Source organism: Anguilla rostrata, chromosome 12, assembly GCF_018555375.3.
Source record: "Anguilla rostrata isolate EN2019 chromosome 12, ASM1855537v3, whole genome shotgun sequence".
In the NCBI taxonomy this organism is placed as follows: Eukaryota; Metazoa; Chordata; class Actinopteri; order Anguilliformes; family Anguillidae; genus Anguilla; species Anguilla rostrata.
In genome coordinates, this window is record NC_057944.1 from 2,345,958 (window position 1) to 2,369,344 (window position 23,387).

Below are 23,387 nucleotides of genomic sequence, written 5' to 3' on the forward strand. Positions count from 1 at the left end.
TCTCCCTCACAAACTGCCCGTTTTCTTGCATCCATCTTGTTTTTTGTGTTTTTTTTTTCCTGTTTGTGACGCGTCTCTCCTTGGACGATGTGTGAGTGTCTTCGTGGGATATTCAGAGTCACCTGGACGCCCTCTTCCAATGCCGGTGGGTCAGTGGTGGCCGAGGGGGGATTGGGGGAGGCTGGTGGTTGCCAGAATGGATGTTTATGGAAAACGTGTGGAGTTTAATATCTGATTGGCAGATTTGAATGGTTATTGTTTATTTAACTAATTGTACAGTACCCCCTCTGCTGGTCAGCTTCGGTTGTGCTCAATATGGAGTTTCATTCCTCCACCATGAGCTGCTGTCACCATCTTCTCAGACCATGTTGTGGAATTTTTTTAATGCAGTTAAAACACATGACACCAAACACACCTACAATTGGCTTATAGCATGAGTAGTTTTCCTTATCGTTTTACCCTGGGCGTTTACACTTATACATACTCTTATCCACAGCAACTTCAGTGTATTGTGCATTGCAGATGGTTTAAAAGTAGCATAACCTCCTAACTTTTCCATTTGGAGCTCAGAGGTAATGGAATGAAAGAGTTTGTGTCAATAATTACCAGGCAATTAAAACCAGAATCAATTGCATCAGATGTACCAAGATGTCTTGTGCAGGCTTGCTTCATACATTTTCAACCAAGTGATTTCCTGTTTAGCTACAGCAAATTGGTCAATTTAAAAGCAGGGCCAATCCCAACACCCATAAAAAACTCCTGTAGTGATGGCTGTGTGCTTTAGGGATGGAGCAAGCTGAACTTCAAGTTACTGCAACGTACATTCAGTACAGGCTTAAGATTTGTGGTTCACTTCCTGCCTTGCTTTGCCGTCACTTCCTGTCCTTTCAACTTCCTGTCCAAATCACATCGCAGCCAAGGTTGTGCCCTCTCCTTATTTAGGTTCATGGGCAGTTTAGCTTCTGCTTCCTGTTCTATTAATAATCCCAAAGTTAACTGTCTCTCTGTGAAACTTGTGTAATGGAGAATTTGAGCCTAATATAATGGATGTGGTTATTATAAGAGAAAGTCATGGGACTATGCAAAGTGAATAAGCAAATAGTTTGATTTGCAATTAAGTTCAGGTAGCCATGAGCTTTGACATCCATTGGAGCAAATCCCCATGTCCGTGTTAAACCTGAGCATTTGCCAAAGAGCTAATATTTGGGGTCTACTTCTTCTGTGGACTTATTTTTAAAATCTGGTGTGCAGTACTGTGGTTGTTTTATGGTTGTTTGGTTGGCTCAAGGTTTTTTCAGCAAATACACATAAGGATGCTGGATGTGCTTGTTAGAAAATTATGTGTGGCCTTTGGAATCATTTATTGTTTTACTCCAACTTGAAGCATGATTAAGGTTGGATTTTGATTTCAGTTTTACCAGAGAAGTTCACATCCAGAGCAGTACTTTTATGCCCTGCAGTTCTTCACAAAATAAAGTGATCAGTCTATAATTTTCCCATTGTCAACCTAATCACATATTTTTGTGGTGGCCAAATTTTGTATTTTAGCAATCATGATTCATATCATGAATCATGATATGAAATTTGACAAACGGTTTCAAACAGATGGCTCATGCTACATCTGAGCAGCAACTCCCAATTTGTAAACATCAAGACTACTTTGAAACCATCAGCAGGAGCTTCTACATCAGAGCTGCCCAACTGTGTTCCTGAAGATCTACCATCCTTTAAGTTTTCATTTCAATCTTAGCTTGGCACACTTGATTCTACTAATTAGCAGCTCTCTGGTTGAATGAGGTGTACTTTGTTAGTGTTGTAGCGAACAAGGTTGAGTAAGCCTGTTCTACACATTAGAAAATCTTGAACTTTTCTTTCAAAAGAGAAATCACATTGGTCTTCACCAATTGTTCATCTTGGTATCTGAATGCAGAATGTTTATATCTTTGTTATTTCTTTTGATTCATTTGAATTGCTGATTCAATCGACTGCATGGTTTGCACAGTGATTTCAGTGAGGCTGGTTTGTTCTGTGATTGCAAAAAAGGCTGGTTTGTGCTGTGATTTCAGTGAGGCTGGTTTGCTCTGTGATTTCAGTGAGGCTGGTTTGCTCTGTGATTTCAGTGAGGCTGGATTGTTCTGTGATTGAAAAAAAGGCTGGTTTGCTCTGTGATTTCAGTGAGGCTGGATTGCTCTTTGATTTCAGTGAGGCTGGTTTGCAATGTGATTTCAGTGAGGCTGGTTTGCTCTGTGATTTCAGTGAGGCTGGTTTGCTTTGTAATTTCAGTGAGGCTGGTCTGCAATGTGATTCCAGTGAGGCTGGTTTGCAATGTGATTTCAGTGAGGCTGATTTGCTCTGTGATTTCAGTGAGGCTGGTTTGCAATGTGATTTCAGTGAGGCTGGTTTGCTCTGTGATTTCAGTGAGGCTGGTTTGCTTTGTAATTTCAGTGAGGCTGTTATGCTTTGTAATTTCAGTGAGGCTGGTATGCTCTGTGATTTCAGTGAGGCTGGTTTGCTTTGTAATTTCAGTGAGGCTGGTATGCTTTGTAATTTCAGTGAGGCTGGTATGCTTTGTGATTTCAGTGAGACTGGTTTGCAGTGTGATTTCAGTGAGGCTGGTTTGTGCTGTGATTTCAGTGTGGCTGGGTTGCTCTGCGATTTCAGTGAGGCTTGTTTGCAGTGTGATTTCAGTGAGGCTGGTTTGTGCTGTGATTTCAGTGAGGCTGGTTTGCAATGTGATTTCAGTGAGGCTGGTTTGCTCTGTGGTTTCAGTGAGACTGGTTTTCTCTATGAGTTCTGTGAGGCTGGTTTGCTCTGTGATTTCAGTGAAGCTTGTTTGCTTTGTGATTTCAGTGAGACTGGTTTGTGCTGTGATTTCAGTGGGGCTGGGTTGCTCTGTAATTTCAGTGAGGCTGGTTTTCTGTGTGATTTCAGTGAGGCTGGATTGCTCTGTAATTTCAGTGAGGTTGGTATGCTTTGTAATTTCAGTGAGGCTGGTTTGTTCTGTGATTGCAAGAAATGCTGGTTTGTGCTGTGATTTCAGTGAGGCTGGTTTGCTCTGTGATTTCAGTGAGGCTGGTTTGTGCTGTGATTTTAGTGAGGCTGGTTTGCAGTGTGATTTCAGTGAGGCTGGATTGCTCTGTGATTTCAGTGAGGCTGGTTTGCTCTGTGATTTCAGTGAGGCTGGTTTGTGCTGTGATTTTAGTGAGGCTGGTTTGCTCTGTGATTTCAGTGAGGCTGGTTTGCAGTGTGATTTCAGTGAGGCTGGTTTGCTCTGTGATTTTAGTGAGGCTGGTTTGCTCTGTGATTTCAGTGAGGCTGGTTTGCTTTGTAATTTCAGTGAGGCTGGTATGCTTTGTAATTTCAGTGAGGCTGGTTTGTGCTGTGATTTCAGTGAGGCTGGTTTGCTTTGTAATTTCATTGAGGCTGTTATGCTTTGTGATTTCAATGAGGCTGGTTTGTGCTGTGATTTCAGTGGGGCTGGGTTGGTCTGTGATTTCAGTGAGGCTGGTTTGCAGTGTGATTTCAGTGAGGCTGGATTGCAGTGTGATTTCAGTGAGGTTGGATTACTCTGTGATTTCTGTGCAGGTAGTTTGTTCTGTGATTTCTGTGCAGGTAGTTTGCGCTGTGATTTCAGGATGTAGAGATGTTCTATGAAGGTGGCTTCCTGGTGACCACATGACCTGATGGAGTCATCATTTCACCACATGATGCCTCTTTGAAATGGTTCTCTGCTGCCCCCCCCCCACCCCCCGCCCCCCCACAGCCAGCATCCACCTCCCATCGGCTTTGGTTTCCTGGCACCGTGATTCGCTGACAAGGTATTTGAGGCACTATCAGAATGCCACACTTATGCCAAGGGATCCGCCCGTCCAGGTTCGCCACCCCCCGAGCCAGCTAAATCCCAGTTTTGTTTTCCAATAGACGGCAACAATGGTGGAGTTAGTTCAGTTCAAATAGCCTGATCCACTGGCAGGCTTCATTGGCATGCCTGTTCCTCTGTATGGCGACTGTGAGTGGTATGCCACCTGCTAGTCACACGTCAGGGCCCCCCATGGGTGGGGATGCCAGCGGCCACTCCTGATGGCTCTGGGGCACCGTGGGCAGCTCCCTGCCCGTTTTGGCACTGGCACGGAGTCAAAGTGCTCTAAAAACAAATGGTCGACATGCATCCAATGCACCGTCAAAACAACAGCTGCTACATCTCAAGAAAACAGAAGAACACTTTCCCTGCAGGGAGAGGAGCTCTGCTGGGCTTTGATCTCTGTGTGTTTGTGTGTGTATATATATAGGCTCTGAGGCCACCCTTCTGTTTCCTGTTTTTGAAGTTGCTTTTTGTGTTTTTGTTGATGTTATTCCTGTTTTAAAATTGGACACTGCAGGGACATCAATGTCCAAATGCCTTCAGCCTGGCTGCTTGTATCTGCTCGTATGTCAAGCAAAGCATGCAGGTTTTTTTCAGCAACCGTGTTACCGCTGCTGGGCCCAAGCCCCGCCCCTCCCCTCTGCCGTCCTCCCTCCTAATTTGGGGGCATCCCAGCTTGCCAATCGGCTCGCAGGCTGCCTCCCCTTGCAGCGGCTGGAGGGCGTGGCCAGCTCTCCGCACGGAGGGTACAGTCCGGGATTAGGCTGCTGGAGACAGGGGGTCAAGGAGTGAGTGAGTGAGAGAGCGCGAGCAAGCCAGTGAGAGAGGGCGGGAAAGAGCGGTCTGGGTCTCGCTTCTCATCTCCACCAGGGAAAGAAAGAACAGAGGGGGAAGAAGGTAAGGGCTGTCTCTCGCTCAATCCCATCTGTCACTGGAACTCAGGGTGCTGACCACTCAGGTGGAACAGCTCAGGGTGTTGACCACACAGGTGGAGCAGCTCAGGGTGTTGACCACATAGGTGGAGCAGCTCAGAGTGCTGACCACACAGGTGGAGGAGCTCAGGGTGCTGACCACACAGGTGGAGCAGCTCAGGGTGCTGACCACTCAGGTGGAGCAGCTCAGGGTCTGACCACTCAGGTGGAGCAGCTCAGGGTGTTGACCACACAGGTGGACCAGCTCAGGGTGTTGACCACATAGGTGGAGCAGCTCAGGGTGTTATCTACACAGGTGGAGCTTGTGCAGAGGCAGGTCAGGGAACATCCCTCTGGAACATGAGCCTGGGTGTTTTTGCATAGCCACACGAAAGCGCTCCGCGGTGTGTGCCGGTATCAAAAGCGGAGGAAACTGTCCAATAAAAGGCAGGTAATGAAGGGTGAATGGATTTGATTGGCTGAATGGGGGCAGGAGAGAAAAGCTTTGTTGCATATCTGTGCAAGGATGCGCAGTCGTTCAAGCTTGCACACTGAAGGTTGAAGCATTTTGACATGTTTGATGAAAGAACCGCATTTCTAAGAATGGCTGTAGAGGTCTAAACTCACAAACGGTGAGCACATTGTATCCCACTACCTTTTGCGAGCAGCTGATTAAGAACGATGAGCGAATCACTGACGAGGCATCCCAAACCTGCACAGTTTGTGAATTTTCTGCTCTTTTTTGCTGCTCTTTTGCTCAGTTTCAGAGCAGCGTGCTCGGAGCTGGCAGTGTGGATTACACGGGTCGCCCTGGCGTGCGGCGGGCGCAGGAGGCGCGACACGTTTATTTTAAACCCCCTCTCGGTTTTACGTGGCAGCGACAGCTGCGGCTCGCGGGTCATGGGACCTTGCCCGCCGAGCGCCGCTCATTCCAGGGCCGCCGTGCCACGCCCGGGCGGCCTGGCATGAGCGGGGCTGACGAAACAGCCACAGAGGTGGGCACGGCCCGGGCACGGCGGCGAGCTGCTCCGCTCGGCCGGAGAACGGGCACGCCGAGGGCAAATACGAGGGGGTCATTCATCATGCTGTTCTTTTAAAACGGCGAAGAAAAGCCAACTTCTGGTCCCGTGTCAGCTTTTTATTGTAAGGGAGTGGAGAGACAATATTTGTCAATGTTTGCTTTCTAGCGCTATGCTGAATGGAAATGGGGTTTTTAACCCGCCGCGATGCCTCTGAGCTGCACAAAAGTTTGGATGTGTTGAAAGGCTGGGCTCTGACACAGCGCCGTGGATTTGCTGGAGAATGTGTGCGTGACGTGGGAGCTGGTTGTGATGCAGCACACAGTGCGTACTGTTTGTTTCTGTGAGAGCGGGTAACGCACTGGGTTAAATGAGTTTGCTCTTATCTGGACCACGGAAGAAAACAATTATGGAATTCTGTGGAGGATTGCGGAATGTTTCTGGTGGGCTGCCAGTTTAGGGAGAGCAGAACTCTGAGCTGAAGGGTGGACATGTTCTTATCCAAACTTTTCAATGCGATTTATTTGAAAGCTGTGTCCCAGACACTTATTCTATCATTACTAGGTTTTAAACACTGAAAACAGTATTTATTATTTAGAATGAGGATTGTGTGAATAACTACGAACTGCATTTCTGTCATTTAAATAGAGGATCAGGTTAATTGCTTGTAGTTTAGATATGAGACATACAGCTATCCCTTTCTTCAGATCACAGCAACACATGGTGTTTTGTTTAAAACAGTTTTAGAACATTCTGAAATCCATTTACTTGTGTTTGATCTAAGAAATGTGATCTCATCCACTAGTCTTGTGTCACCATAGATGTTTTCCCACTGCCCACAAACCCAGTATTGCTAGGGTACCGTGTGTATGTTCCCGTGAGATGAGCTCCTCTCACTCCAGGAGCAAGTGGCTTTCACCTTCTGCGTGTCTTATTAAAGCAAGGCAGTCCTCCTTCATATCATAACTGACCAGCATGTGTGTCCAAGACTAGTTTACACCAACTCAAGCTGGTTTTTGCTGCAGAAGTTGAATGCAGTGTATTTGTGCAAGCTTTCTGATGAGGAAACAGCAGGTTTTATTGGACTCTGTGGGGTGTTGCGCTCTGCATGGACGTGTGCGTGACACTGCTCTGCTTGCAGGGCCCTGCTGGGTTCCTTTGGACGTGTGCGTGACACTGCTCTGCTTGAAGGCCCTGCTGGGTTCCTTTGGACGCGTGCGTGACACTGCTCTGCTTGCAGGGCCCTGCTGGGTTCCTTTGGACGTGTGCGTGACACTGCTCTGCTTGCAGGGCCCTGTTGGGTTCCTGTGAGTACTTGTACGTGTTCCTGGGAGGAGAGGCAAACTGTGGCGATGGAAGGGAGGCGATCTGCACCGCAGTCCCTTATGACAGCGGCCGCACGCAAGGAGACATGCTGTGTCTATAGATAGCACTGACCCTGTAGTAATGTCCTCTGCCTGAGCTTCCCCAAAGCCGGCCCTGCAGCTGCAAATAGGAGACCAGTCGCTGAGCCCCGCACTGCTGTGTATTCGGGCTGACAGGAGCCAGAGGATTATGGGTACAAATAAGGGACCAGCACTGAAGCACATAGCGTTCTAATGTTGTCAAATGTGCAATAATGATGAAAGCCAATATGTCGTCTGTAAAATTCAATCTGTTCTTTCCCCTGAAATGGCTGTTAGGTTTGTTTTAGGCTGCACTGAGTGAAAACGCTCTATAAATCCAAATCCATGAACTCAGTGCACAGAGTATTCATGTTTCTTCCTAAGTTGGATACAAAGCCATCTCTAAATTCAGAAAAGAAAGACAAGCCAAAGGCCATAGTCATCAATAAGATAACATTGCAACCATGTACAACATGTGATTTCTCAGTCTCAAAGACTGATAAGTGCTATCATTTAGGGAGCAGTTCTTCTGCATTACTTTAAATGGCAAGAGGTGTGTGACACTTTCAACAGGAAGTGGAAATGGACAGCCCAAAGGAAGCCTGGAAAATGGTACGGAAACAGACACTGAGAAGGAGTAGATGGATGGTTTTGTTTGTCTCCTGCAAACTGTCCCTGTAAACAATGAGCCATGAGGACATTCCTTTGTTGTCATCCATCCTCCAGGAGCTCACTTCCTGCTCAGAGAGGAAGTCTCTTTACAAGCTGTCCACAGAGGTATCCAGGTAGGCCAGAGCCCAAAAGGACCTGACCCTAGGTCAGCACTAGTAGTTTGCACATGGTTTTGGATGAGGTTAGGTCTGTGTTAGCTGACCCTGGATCAGCGCTGAATCACCTCTTTTACAAGTGATGAGTACTTGCTGTACCACAGGGTTTAAAACCCTGATCATTTTAGTACAGCCGTAAATAAAGGGTTTGAGCCAGAGGAGGAATTATGGTGTAATTCCCTCATTATGCAAACATAATGTCACTGTATATATGGACATTACACTGACATGTAAAAAAGATACAGTATCACATATGCATCATAAATTGGAAATGTGTACGTGCGTAGTGTGCGCTCATTAACCACTGCTGCATTACTCCAGCCAGCACTGAAGCAGGACCTCCTTTCATTATTCTAACGCACGCTCAGTAGGAATGATCTTTGGAAACGTGTGCAGCGGTTTTGGCTCCATTCACTTGGAATAAAAGAAAACAGCAATGCACAAGGCTGGCCTAAGATTTGGTGGTGGAAGTGACCTCAGGCAAGGATGTAGATAAAAAAATAAAAAATAAAAAACATTTTTTTGGGGGGGCGGGCACTAACAGTACCACCAATACAAAATAAGACTTCAACATGCTTATGAATTTAATTTATTAGCTGCATGATGTCAGAAGGAGCAATAAAAGCTGTCCATTGAATTAATTCAGATCATTTTTAATTGGCAGAATTTAAAGTATTTCCCGGTTTTATCTAATATATACCGACATTAAATAGTCGAATTCAGCAGCAAACAAAGGTGCTCTTTAATAGGCTGACATAACAGAGGTCAGTTTAAGTTACTTGGAAGCGTTATTTGTGTCTTTTCTGTGCATTACATTTATCCTTTTAAATTTTTTTACTGCTTTTGAAATTTTCTTATCACTTCCTGATTTTTCATTCATGTCTGGTAGTGCGGCCGGTTTTTCTGTAGCTAAATGAGCTTTCCCAGGAGGGGCAGGTTTTACAAGCAACTTACTTTAGGCTACAGTAGGCCAAAAGGACCATAACAATAGGCTAGACTACAGTACCTTATATAACATTTTCGTTGTTGTCCATGTTAATTTATTATTGGCCAAAGATAGATTTCCTTGTTTTTAATTGTGTTCGTTTTTTAATTCAGTGACACTACGACTGAAAAACCTAAACATCTCAATGTTTTTATTTTTATTTTTTTAATTTACTTATTTTGCATTACCCACATCCTTACGGCCAAATGTCTCTTTGGGAGGAGTGTTGTATTCGAGTAGCCCCAGGAAAGACCAGCTACGGATTACTGGAGAACCAAGTAGAATGTGCGCAATTTAAGTCAAACTTATCACACGGAACATGATGTCAGAACTGTAATCGGGGACATCTCTCACGATCTAACGAGCAAGCAATCGCCAACAGAAAAGTAAAGCTAAAAGTTGTTGCTGGCAATATCACATACGTGATTGAAATGGAGGAGTCGGATGCTTACAGAGAAAAATCACCCGTGAAAAGCCGCGTGAAAGGAACCGTCTTCATTTGAGACGGTTGCGGTGTTAGCTCTCGCTGTTACGCGTTGGCGATCGAATGTCAGCCAGCTGCTAGACTTGTACGGAGGTAAACACGATATGCGCGCAGGCAAGGTCTACCCACGGGGCATTACGGAATCGCAGACCTTTTCTGGGAATGTTAGCAATGCGAGAGGGCTTTCCCTGCATTGTTTTCTAATAAACAAGGGATTGACAACATCCAGCGTTGACCTTTACTGAGCTACTCGTGGGTTGATTTTATACTGTGGCGTGGGAATTAGTTATTTTTTATGCCGTTAAAAGCTGTTCTCTTTTTTTCAACAATGCGTGATTCAGGGTATTTTGTTATTTGGATGGGATTCAGTCTTGTTGCGAAATATCTTTTTGCGGCAACATTGAGCAGACAACACTTAAGCAGATTAAGGTTATGGACAGTTAAGGGCAGACTGCTTAATAGAAGGGTTGAAATTCTCCTTCAGTGGAAAAACGTGTAGGGGCATTCCTGTATCACAGTTTTCTAGAGGTTTGCGATGACTTTCTGAATGCCTTACTGTTAAAGAACCTTGTTAATATTTTATGGGTTGTATTGTATAAATCTTCTCAAATATTTAATGGTCCATAGTGCTGTACAAAACAAATGTGCCACCAGAAAGGTGTAGAGTGAGAAAAGAAAGAAAGTAACATTTTGGTAAGATACCTTCTTCCGCCTGCCATAAAGAGGGCAGGCCACACACTGAGGCAGTATCTGGTGATTGTTAACCCTGCCCGTTTTCTCACCCTACACCTTTTTGGTGGCACATTGGTTTTGTACAGCACTATGGACCATTAAATATTTGAGAAGATTTTTGCATCCTTAAACCTCAGTGTGGACATTTCTTTGTTTAATATCAATATGCGAGCATTGATCAAAAGACTTAGTTTTTTTGGACTGTTCGACAAGAGCGCAAACTATTTTCTATTTTTTGTATTGTATAAAAACATATATGTCTGAAAGCCCTATATTAATTCACTTTCTAGTTTGTTAAAAGATTATTTCAGTTTTAGTGTATGTTTTTGATACATTTTATTATTTATTATTTTAGATACATAGCCTACAGAGGTAGGCCTACATGACAACCAGCAGCCAACTTTACAGTGGCTAGGGATATTTGAGGGTTTGTGGTCTAAAACAAGACAATGCACTTCAAGTACCTCCAAAGCAGCTTGTACAGCAACTTTATGTTTCCAGAGGCTATGCAAATGAACCGATTATTTTTATAACATTCATTCACAACTGTACATGAATATTAATTTTCATATCCTGCTGGTACTTCTCTCTCAGGTTGCATGTCCCTTTGGAAATCTGAAGAATTATAATAATCTCAGGAAGTATATGCACATACATTACAGCCCCTGGAGTCAGAAATAGGTTGTACCAGCTGCTTTGGAGTTATTTGAAATGCTTTAAGGCACAAACCATATTATTCAGCCAGCATGTTGTCACAAACTTATGCAATCTAAAATATCCTTCACCCCACACATAGAGTGTCTGGGCCAATCAAAACACACAGTAAAACTGAAATAATGATTAAAACCCCCCAGAAAATATCCCATTAATTCTTGCATTATCCTTTGAAGCAACAGCTTTATAATAACCAGCATAATGCAGTCATTTTTACACGGTCAGTATTTTTCTATGAATACATGGATATTGAATGGCGCATTACAGTAAATTAATGCCTGAAAAAAAAATTATATATATATATATATAGGAGAGTTTTTGAAGCCAGGATTGGGTGGCCTGCAGTGGGAGAGATAAATGTGAGGTCTCTTCATGGGGCCCAAAATCCCTATTGGTGCCCACGCTCATACTGTTCCTTTCACTGTAATCATATGCATGTACATGTTCTGTGCGATACTTGAAAAATATATAATTGGGTATGAATATTATAGTTCCAATTATTCAAATAATTAAAACCAATGTTAACTAGGACATCTTATTTTATCATTTTTTCAGGGTGCTAATTTCTTTGCGGATTCAATTTCTTTAACTCTTTTTTTTTGTTGTTGGCTTTGTTGGTTTAGTTGTCCTGTTTATGGTATGCTGCAGTTGCCCCACGCACCATGCCGTTCTCTGCTCTCTGATTGAGCAGACACGCGGTCGGTGAGCTGTCTCGGCACTGCGATGCAGAGTGTTTCCCGTGGGCTGGAGTTCTGCGGCACTGCGATGCAGAGTGTTTCCCGTGGGCTGGAGTTCTGCACGGGTTTCCCGTGGGCTGGAGTTCTGCACGGGTTTCCCGTGGGCTGGAGTTCTGCACGGGTTTCCACAGCAAAACTCCGCCAAACGAGGAACGAAACCCCCCTCCCTACAAAACGCTAAACTGCGCTGACCTCGTAAACATTCAAATCCAACACAATTATGAATATTTGTGAGCTAAACCTTGGTCTGTTTTTTTCACTACCGTTGTACTTTTGACTTTACCATAGACCATGGTAGGAGTAGCATAGGAGTGCCATAGGAGTAACAAAAATGATCCTTCTTTTAGCACAGAATGTGCTTCACAAATGGTTAATTCTAACATCCATCAATGATTAATTATTGCACCCGTCTATGGATATGTTTGTTTGAAAGTAAATTGAAATGCATTTTTGATCTGACTTTCACTTTCAGCCTAGTGTGGTGACAGTCTACAATCAACACTGCATTGTTCCAAATCTTCCATCACAATTTTTCAGAGAACATATGGCATACTATTTCTACCTAGGCCAAATGGAGTCACTTGGTTTTCTTATACAAAACTCCAACCACACAGTGAGGTTGTGAATGGATAGCTAGCCATAAAAGCACATCTGATCTGAAACAAGCAGATTGAGCTGGGACTGAGTTATGTAGTAGCACTCTTGCAACCCCCTGCAACAAATTAAAATGAGCCCTGATTAGTGCCCAGATTAGTAGTTAGAGATGAGTGGGCATGTAACAGCCCTGACCAAATTCCAGCTCTTGGGGATACACTCTTCTGCTGGATCCAGCCCGAAAGCCCAGGCCTTATAGGCCAGTGAGTGGGCAGATGTGGGTCAAGGCTGGGTCTATATAAAGAAAGGACGCTCAGATATGTGGAACATCCAGCCCCCCAACCCCCCCCCCCCCACCTCTGGGTGTAGCATAGCGGAGGCCAGCTGTCCCGCTCACTCACGCCAGGGCAGCAGTGTGGGGGGGTGGCCCGACGGCTAGACTTGCACCAGAAGGCTGTTGGCATGGGGACTTGTTGTTGTGCTCTTCAGGTGTAAAGCTTACTCTACCGCACATGCTCTGCATCATTAACCGTTTGTGATGGAAAAACAGGAGTGAGCTTAATCTGTGCTGGTCAAGGCTTACTGCTTGAGGTGCAGAGCAAGAGCACTTGGGATGAAGGAGTTTTAGAGGCTGAAGTGGAAAGGACTGAGGCCAGTGTATGAGATTACGTTTTCCTGTCTGAGGTTTGATTGCCAGGATTTTGTCTTCCTGTCTGAGGTTTGAATGCCAAGACCTGGGGCCTCATTTATAAAACTTTGTGGAGGTTCAACACCAAAAGGTTACATACACAGAAAAGTGCATAAAGTCAAAAATGTCCTGATTTATAAAGCCCTCTGTACACTCAACTGCACGCAATATTTATAAATTACAATCAACCTGATATTGTGTGTATGTGCACCAGCCGAGTGTCCTGCCCCATTAACTTCTGCAGTTATCCATAAATGCTTATGGAATGCCCCCTGTGAATATCGACAGACAGATAAAGCAGCTTGTAATTCCCGTCCACATAGCTAGTTTGGTCTGGCCCAGTGACGGCCCACATAACTCACGTTCCCTCGGCTCGCTTACAGACATGAATGGCGGTCTATGGGTGGCCCAGATCCGGACCAATTTTTGGGCCATTTTCATTCAAAGCCATGGCCCAAAAAATGGTCCCAAAAAAGGCTTGACTGCAAAGCGGTAGGACACACACGCTCACAGAATGGGACCACCAAGTGCTGAAGCACGTAGCATGTAAAAATCACCTGTCCTTGGTGTTAACCCTAACACTCACTACCGAATTCCAGACTGTCTCTAGAAGCAACGTCAACACAAGAAGCGTTTGTCGGGAGCTTCATGAAATGGGTTTCCATGGCCAAGCAGCCGTACACAAGCCTAAGATCTCCATGCGCAAGTGGAAACATTCATGAATCACGCTTAACTATCTAGCAGTCTGATGGAAAAATCTGGGTTTGGCGAATGCCAGGAGAACGCTATCTACCCGAATGCATAGTGCCAACTGTAAAGGAGGACTGTAATGGACTGGTGCTGTTTTTCATGGTTTGGGCTAGGCCCCTTAGTTACAGTGAAGGGAAATCTTCATGGTACAGCATACAATGACATTCTAGAGAATTTTGTACTTCCAGCTTTGTGGCAACAGTTTGGGGAAGGTCTTTTTCTGTTTCAGCATGACAATGCCACCGTGCACAAAGCAAGGTCCATATAGAAATGGTTTGCCGAGTTTAGTGTGGAAGAACTTGACTGGCCTGCACAGGGCCCTGTCCTGTACCACACCGAACACCTGTTGAACACCTTTGGGATGAATTGGAACACCGACTGCGAGCCAGGCCTTACGCCTAACATCAGTGCCCAACCTCACCAATGATCTTGTGGCTGAATGGAAGCAAATACCTGCAGCTGCTGTAATAGCAGCAAAGGGGGGACCAACTCCATTTTAATGTCCGTGGTTTTGGAATGAGATGTTGAACAAGCACATAAGGGTGTGATGTTTGAGTGTCCAAACACCTTTGGCCATGTAGTGTAAGTTATGTAGGCCATCGCTTGGCAAGACCAAACTTGCTATGTGGGAATGAATTGTCAGGGAAAATGGAGAAGGGGTGGCATGGTGGTGCAGTGGGTAGCACTGTCGCCTCACAGCTAGAAGGTTCTAGGTTTGAATCCAGCGTGGGCCTTTCTGTGTGGAGTTTGCATGTTCTCTTCATGTCTTAGTGGGTTTCTCCGGATACTCCGGTTTCTAACCCAAATACATGCAGGTAGGCTAATTTGGACACTCTTAATTGCCCATAGGTATGAGTGTGTGAGAGAATGATGTGTGTACATAGGAAATATGTGTGTGTGTGTGTGCGTGCGTGCGTGTGTGTGTGTATGTGTGTGTGAACTTCATCCTAACTAAAATCCTTGGAGCTTGCAGCACAGGATGAAAAAAAACTTTTAATGTAAAACCTTTAAAATGATTGTAAAGGATAATCCATGAATGGCTTCAGACTATTTGTATGGTATGTATTAAGCATCAGCAACAGTATGAGAAATCAATTGCATTGTAATTTTGATTTATATCAGTATAAACATTTCCATGTATTTCTATGTGGAGATTAAATTGTTAGAGTTCAATTTATCACCAGGCTCTGGGCTATTTGGTCCAGGTCCTTCCTGACATCATGATGTCAATAAATGTTTAGTCTCATTGCATATCTCCTTCCATACTTTGAGGCAAATTATAGTATTCTGTGCTACTTAAACAGTCTCTTTGAGTCTGAATGAAACACTCCTTTTTACAATCAATAGTTTTGAAATTGAGATATAGTTATTTTGCTATTATTCCGCTCTTAATGCCTCTACCAATCTTGTCCCTCCCCCATTCTCCCTCCTTCTCCAACCCGCTTTGTATGCTACTTGTATTACCTCTAGAGCTACATAGCTATAGTTTTCTTTTTGTTATTGTTATTATTTTGTTTCATTATCATTCAAGGCTCTATTTGTATTGCCAGCATGCTGAATTTACCCCGTGTATGTGCCCTCACTGGTCGCATAAACACAGAGGATGAGGTCAAGGGTAATGTTATGGTGTGATTTTTTCAGTTGCATAAGAATGACGCAGTTCAGAAGAAATGGGTGCTGTTTTTGAAACGCTATGGCTACACTAGCACAACAGTTCAAGCACCCGCTTGTGCAGTAGCAATTCCACAAAACCAGACAGCTTTCAAAATAATATCCAGAGACCTCTTGGCTTGGCCAAATCCCTGAAACATTTTGCACTTGCAGCCCTGAAGCTGTTTACTTACTTGTGGGGTGGTACGTTTTGGAAGAGTTAGGGGGCGGGGGGGGGGGGACTTAGGCGGTCCACACCACGCCCATACAATCATAAGGTTTTTTTTCAATAAAGATTTTATGTCTAACTTGAAAGGTGTGTTATTATAGTTGTTGACATTAATAGATATTTGGTCAAGGTATAGTGGATACATCCTTCTCTGATAATTTATGGTTATTTTAACTGATAATTTATGGTTTTATGTTAATCATGATTATGTTTCAGCCCCTTTACACTCACTTTAATGCCATTTTTAGCTTTTTTCCTTTTAATGTGGGAGCTGCAGTCTGGATTGTGCTTTCCTCAGCCCTGACTGTGTTTCACAGTAGAATGTGGATGTGACATTAGCACAGAAAGAGCAGCCCAGTGCACTTTGTAATGCTGGCAAAAGCCCTGCATGTATGTGGTGTGTGTCTCTGCTGGTCTCTGGCTGAGTAGTGTCCTGATATTCATTACCCAGGAGACATCATGTGACTCTCATGCAGAATCACCCTTGTGCTCTCAACCCCCCCCCCCTCCTTCATAAGCACTAGAATGCATTCTTCAAAATACCACACAGACTACAATTAAGCCTTTTTCAAAAGTGTGCTACTCCGTAAGCGAGGTTTTAGCTGGAGCAAATGAAAACTCAAAAAATAAAAGAAAGGAGGAGGAACACATTTCTTTCTGTTTTTATAATTTTTTGGTGTTTCAGTGCAATTACCATAATAGTTACCACTGTGAACATATATCTGACTGGAATCTCAACATAAACAACTTTGGGTTTTTTGGGTTTTATATACCCACAGAACTGCTATGAGATTTTGAGCATTGCTGAAGATACAGTATGTGAAATCTGCACGTGTAGATGGCTGTCTACAAGAGACAAGAACACAGAAAAAAATGAAGCAGACAAACTCTTTCAGTTCAGTTCAGTTCAGTTCAGTTAGCCCCTTTGTGCAAGCCCCCTATTGGTCGGCATGCCGGCGTGCCGAGATTACTGAACTCAGACATTCAGTGCTCCTGCAATCAAACTATGAGTTGAAAAAACAAACTCTGTGTTCTAGTTTTATTAGTAGATAATACACGACAACTATGCCGAATACAGAGTTTCGCAGCACACCATTGTTGCACTGGTCGTTCATTTAACAAGCACCCCCTCCCTGCAGTCTCATCTGCGACTACACCCGCCCCCACCCTCCACCCATGATGACACACTGGACAATAGTGTCTATTTGAGCATTCATAAAAATATTCTTAGAGATATGCCAATACAGCAGTGAAAACACTGCTCACTGAATAACAAAATAAACAAGACAAATTTTTCTAAAATTATACCATGTCATTCTATTGTCAATATCTGGAACTAAATGAGGAATCAATATACAACCTTACCTTATTTTTCTTTTTATGCGTATGTCCCTTTTGAGACTGTGTGGTCATATAGTGTCTTGGACAATCCATTTGTGAAATATACGCACATTTGTGATGCCTGGGTACCTTCTGTAATAGCACACGTTGTTTACGGCGTTGTCGCCCTTTTTAATAGTCTGGCTTGACTGACAGTTTATTCAGTAGGTGACAGTACACTCTCAGAAATAAAGGTACACAGGGGTACAAGGAGTACAAATTCTGTACAAGTACAAAACTGTACCTCTAAAGGTACTAGTGACAAGCGATTGTACCTTTCTAGGTACTGAATGGTACCTTTTTTATGAGTGCATAAGCTTTCTAACAATGTATAACATGCTATAACATTTTGCTTTCAGAATAGTGTTTTATAGGTCAGCATAACCAAAAATTTTCTATCATCATCACCGCCTTACACATGGTAGCAGTGCTGGCGCTGCACCCAGCAAAACGTTATCAATGATTTTCGTAATTTCTTGAAAAATATTATTATTATTGAGGACTTCTGAGCATGACTAAGCCATATGTTTGCTGATAGACATAGCTGACATTGTTTTCTGGAGTGAGTCGGAAGAGGAGAATGACAGCATTGATTCTCTGTCTCTATCTACTGAACACATAACATTTCATCATCGCTATGTAAGTATTACTGCTCAAAATATTTTGGTTATATACATTATTTTTGAAATTTAATGTCTTTAAATAGGTGGTATTTTATGAGGAGAATATTTCACACTCTAACGTAAGTGTTCATTGGTAGCTCACTAGTGTTTGTGTTTCATGCACCGGACATTATGACCTAAAAGCTGGAACATTGCCAAAACGTGGTGGACGGTTGAATATTGTTTTAATGTCGGCCCATCCCCATACAAGAAAACATTACATACTGTAGAGTACAGAAAAAAACATACGAGAGTTAATGAAAATGATACAACAGTGAGTTTCTTGAGTCAAACAGTTGATTTGTAGTGAAATACATGATTATGTTGTGAATTACAGCAATGCATAATTTAGAATAGATTTTGGATAGATTTGGAGACACTGCTTACCTTTTGCTTCATAGATCTTTAGTAGTTCTGCATATCCACCATTAGATTTTATGCAATTGTGTTCAACAAGCTTTTGATCCAGGACATGTCTAGTTTAACCTGTTTTATATATGGAATCTCTCAGTATTTCATTGCAAACCAAAAAAGAGCAAATTCATTTTTGCTTTTTTGCCTAGACAATTGCATTTGTGGCACTTTAGTTTTATATTCATAATTTAGGAAGAAATAATCTAAGTTAGTATTGTACGTGGTACAAATGTCCTGCTTCATTTAAGCCATTTTTCAAGTCTCTGTGATGCTCACACCTGGAGTTATAAAGCTTTATATGGAGTACCTCCTAAATGGACAACGATTGGCCAGATTCGGCACGTGTGTGAAGGGGTTAGGTCAAATACCACCTTTCACAGAGAACCGTTATAAACAACATTTTACAGACAGGAGGATAATTAGGCAGAAACCCGGCCTAAACCCACAAATAGCAAGCAGGTGAGGTCAAAACTCTCCAATGTGGAGAAAACACTCAAATGGTGCTGAGATAAACTCCCAAAGGGAAGAAATCTAGGGAGGAACCTGACTACAGAGAGGGAGCCCATTCTCCACTGGCCAGCCCGGTGTAAAATAAGGGATGGTAAGAAATGTAATGAGGCATCTATCACAGCAAATAATTAAAAGGTTTGGGCAGGTTACAGTCTGAAGCCCCAAGGAAAAGGAAAAGGGGGAGACGTTTCAGGACTGAACTGGTGCATACATTAAAGCATGACAGTAGTCCAGCTGGGAGGTCACAAACGTATGAACCGTTTTTTCAGCATCCAACTTCTTCCTTAAATTAGATATATTCTAAATATTATGAATGTGGCACTGAAGGGAGAAATCTGAATCAATAGTTACACCAAGACAGAAAAGCAACCTAGATTTAATAGGCTGTAAGAATTTTACCCTGCTTGGGATGCGGGTCTTTTCAATGTTGCCATTCGATCACAGCCAAGCACTGGTGTCTGTTTCTGAGAGAGAAAATATGGATGAAAGAGCATATAGATTCTCCAGAGTTGATTGAGGCCAGGATTAAATATACATTTCATTTTCTATTAAAAATTAATGCAAATTTTTCCCCACACAGGAAATATGATGGGCTCAGCAAACACCAAATTCAACTTACCAAACTGTCCTTGGAAAGAAAAAAACTTGCATTTAATTTTGAGTTAAAGTTAAGGATACATGTTGCATAAATCCAGGCTAGTTATGTCTCATCGTGCTTAAGTCAACAGACAGTTTGGATTACAGTACAAGGACTTCCTTATAAGTGCTGTGGAGTACCCGAGCAAGCAACCTTATCAGAACTGCTGAGGTAAAACCTACACAAAACCAGTGACTTTGCCAGACTTTACGCTTGTTACTCAACTGTATGATAGCGGTACCAAAACTGGGATTTGACCTCATAACCTTCTGATGAGTTTCCTTAACCATTGCATTGAATGAATGAATAAATGAATAAATAAATAGATAAATAAATAAATATTAAGAAATATTTAGAAATTATTGGATGATGAATATAACGCCTAATTGCCTTTTTGCATATATTCTGTAGAAATACTTGGTGCACAGCCAGTGTTATGTGGGGGTATGAGCTCACAAATTGACTTTAAACTTTTTGGCTGGACATTTTTAAAGTAAATTGGGTCCTTTAATGCCGTATTGGGCTGTTGTCTGGTAGTCACCAGATGTGACACTCAATACGTCCACCAGAATGGAAAGTATGCTGATACAGAATACCGCGAGGTCCCCTCGTGCCTGATCAAAACTCGATCGCCAGCCAGCAGGGTGTGGATCTGCGTGCCTCAGAGAGTTTTAGGGACATGTGACATGGCACTGAGTAGTCTTGCCTACTGGCCATGAGTGTTGGGCCTTGCATGCATCCAGTGACAACCACGCACGCAGCTGAAATTAGGACAGACGAGTGCTGCTGGCCACCTCCCAGTGCCTAACACAAAGGGAAACGCCCACCGAGCGCTGATTGAGTGGGAAGAAGACTGCTCCTCATTGGCCAGCCTTTGTCCAAACATTATTGCACTATAGGGCATGATTATAGTCAGTGTTGGGGAAACTACTCTGAAAGTGTAGTAGTACAAACTACCAATTACTTCACACTGAGAATAGTTGAACTACAGCCAAGCTACCCTAAAGTGACTTACGAAAACCCAATAATTGACTAAAAGTAGTTCAAACTACTTTGTGAAAACATCATAAAAAAAAGATCATTATCATGTTCCCCGGATATCATGCACATGTCAGCAATGCCTTCTTTTTGCACAGGGGAGAATCAGCAATGGGTGTTTCATGGGCAGTTGACCATTGGCAAGTACTATATAGTAAAGTGGAGTGCTTCCCACCAGTCAGGATTAGAGGGAGAATAGCAGTAATTGGTCAAAAGGGTTTGGAAAAATATTGTATTTAGTAGTTCCTATTGCTACCCCTCAAAATGACAAAAAAGGAATTTACTTCAGCTGCAACACAAATTTGAATGTAGTTGAACTACCAGCAAACTGCTTCATAATGTAATGAAAGTACTAGTTTAGCTACTTGCAGTTAAACTACTCCCTAACACTGGTTATAGTCTACTGTCCCGCTGGTTGCAGGACTGGTAAGGGGCCATGGTCATTGGCTATGGTCATTGTGACAGCCTCTGTTATTTTCAATAGGACGCTTGCAGCAAAACGTTTTGAAACAAACCGCAACATGTCATGGTCAGCACGTGGTCGCTGCAAACCCCTTGGCTTGCTGCTGGTGTTATCTTGCTGGTGATGTCACCATGGAAATGATTAGTCCAGGCTGAGCAGCTGCCTAGGACAAAAGCTAACTGCTGTCTGAAGCAGAAGACCGCAGGCTGTAAGAGCAGCCCCAAAGTGAGTCAAGGGACTCATTCCATTCGCTTATTTAATCCGTCCGCCTCAACACGGTTCTCGTCTGACCCGAAAATTGATTGAGGCCCTCCGTCTTTAATCCATTAAATTCTCCCAGAGGAGGCTCCCAGAGGAGGTTCCCAGAGGAGGCTCCCAGAGGAGGCTCCCAGAGGAGGCTCCCAGAGGAGGCTCCCAGAGGAGGTTCCCAGAGGAGGCTCCCAGAGGAGGCTCCCAGAGGAGGTTCCCAGAGGAGGGTCCCAGAGGATGCTTCAGTGAGGATCGACAAGTGCATCCTTTGCGAAAGTACTTTTTCAGATTGCGTGACGTATAAAGGATCGACCTGTGGAATCACTTCTTCCTATCTGCCACGTCTGTAACTGACATGGCTTAAAACTGATGGTTGACTGAACAGTGATGTTCCATTTACCTAATAGATGTTGCCTTGATTCCTCCATCCTTGTATCTTTTCCCAGCATTCTTTGCTACTGTTCTCCTTTGGGTGGAGCTAAAGGATGCGGTGAAGAGATGCAAGGAGTGAAAATGAGCGATTGGAATGAGCCCAATCCGCTGAGCTGCACTAGACCGAGGCCACACCCCATTCCCTCTTGTGCTGGAGTGATGCAGTCTAGGGTTTGACACAAGTGTGACTTTTGAGCACTGATCGACCTGCTTCTGGGATTAGAAGTTTCACTGCGATCCAGTTTTCATTTGCTTTGCTTTGCAACTCCAAGCTGTCTTTTAAAATTTAATTTGCTCCCTGTGAGAAATCATCAGAGAGCTACCTCAGTTAAAGGTTAACATGGAATGTTGCTGTGGAAACTTTCCTCAAAACTATAGGTTCTCATTCTCCCCTCATGTCCTTACAATGAAATTTCATTCAACCTACATTGTTTACCCCATTTCTTTGACTAAATAATGACTAATACCAAATCATTGGATGAGACTATTTCTAGTGGTTCCCAAAATCTCAAAAAACAAAACACAAAAGACCGCAGACCAGCAATGTGAGATCAGACTGTGACAAATTAAACATTTGAATAACCTGTCTTATCTACCCGACAAAATACCAGATAAATCACAAATCCACCACCCATGCAGTTTAAGAGTGCATTACTGTTGGTCTTTGCAAAATAATACAGGAATAAAACAGTACCATTAATTTAATAATAATCCAACCACTCAGAGGCCTCCGAGTGGTTCCCATAAAGAGTATTGCAGTAGTTGTGAAGTCATGATTTTACGCTCCTGAAATGATGCCAAAACAGATACAGTTAAAGCAGACTGGTCAGGCTAGCATTAGCCATCATGCTTGTGGAAATTAATGGCAGCAACAATTAGCAAATATTCCATTCATTGCCAATGGCCACACTATGGACAGTGGGTATTGTGCTCAGCCTGTCACCAGCCGAAATGGGTGTTTTTGATATGGGGCAGCACATTTTCATGTTCTCCCCGTGTCTGCGTGGGTCTCCTCTGTGCACTCCGGTTTCATGCCACAGTCCAAAGGCATGCAGGGTAGACTGGTTGGAGAGTCTAAAAATTACAGTTAGGTATGGGTGTGTGAGTGAATGGCCTGTGGCCCTGCGATGGATCTGTGACCTTTCCAGGGTGTACTCCTGACTCTCCCCCAATGCATGCTGGGATAAGCTCCAGCTCCCCCACAACCCTGACCACGAATATGTGCATTATATAATGGATGGATAGATGCTCCACTTTTGGCATGGAAACATTTTTACCACAGAAGACCCCAACACACGGAATTTCATTTTATCAGTTCACTGAGTATCTGTGAGTTAGGATCTGTATCCTAACATGTCGTAAAATGATAAGCTAGCACCACTGAATAGCATTATGCCATATGTGCTCCTGTTTTCCTTCAAGCGCAACAACTAGCATGTCCTTCAAGCTAACAACATAAGAATTTGCCAGAGATACTAACTAATGTTTAAAATTGAAGTTGGTGATTTAGATGACTTTGTGAAAAATGTTATATTTTGTTAAGATGCCATTTGAGCAACAATTACAGTTAAACCAATGAGAGGCTACAGGCTGCTGAACGTTGACACTGTGCAGATAAGAGATTGACACAATCTTTCTCAGCTACAGAAGAACTGAATGGCTTACACTGAGTGCAAAACTGCACAAACTATTTTTATTTCGTTTTTGTATCTGTTGTCATCTTCATAGTGAAAGGACCATGGCCTTCTTAATTATTATGTGGACGGTGGACTGATTCTATTTCATATTCTGGATTATTCTTGTGTAGGCCTACTGTGAGGAAGAGTGTGGAGATTGCACACTGTATACTTTTAACCAAGTTCAAGTTAGCTTCAGCTAGAAAATGACGTTAGGAAGCTAGCAAGCATAAATTGACAAACCTAATATTAGCTAACTCCTTAAGTGGACAGCAGGTTATGGTGATGTGTTTTGGGAGGTTTTTACTAATGTTTCTCATCGCATGATTAATATTACAAAATTGGTGAACTTCCATTAC

The 23,387-nt window shown here is 43.2% G+C and overlaps 1 protein-coding gene across 5 annotated transcripts in view; it reads left to right on the plus strand.

Moving 5' to 3' along the window:
- The window catches only part of prx (periaxin), a 43,812-nt gene continuing 20,425 nt past the window's right edge, over window positions 1–23,387 (plus strand). For 2 of the 5 annotated variants that reach the window (XM_064303802.1, XM_064303804.1), the window contains exon 1: window positions 2–145. In XM_064303802.1, the coding sequence (XP_064159872.1) occupies window positions 88–145 (58 nt within the window). In that variant the 5' untranslated portion in view covers window positions 2–87. Of the gene's footprint in view, window positions 146–4,604; window positions 4,760–23,387 lie in introns of those variants that run through there. The other 3 variants (XM_064303803.1, XM_064303806.1, XM_064303805.1) reach the window with 3 other exon arrangements.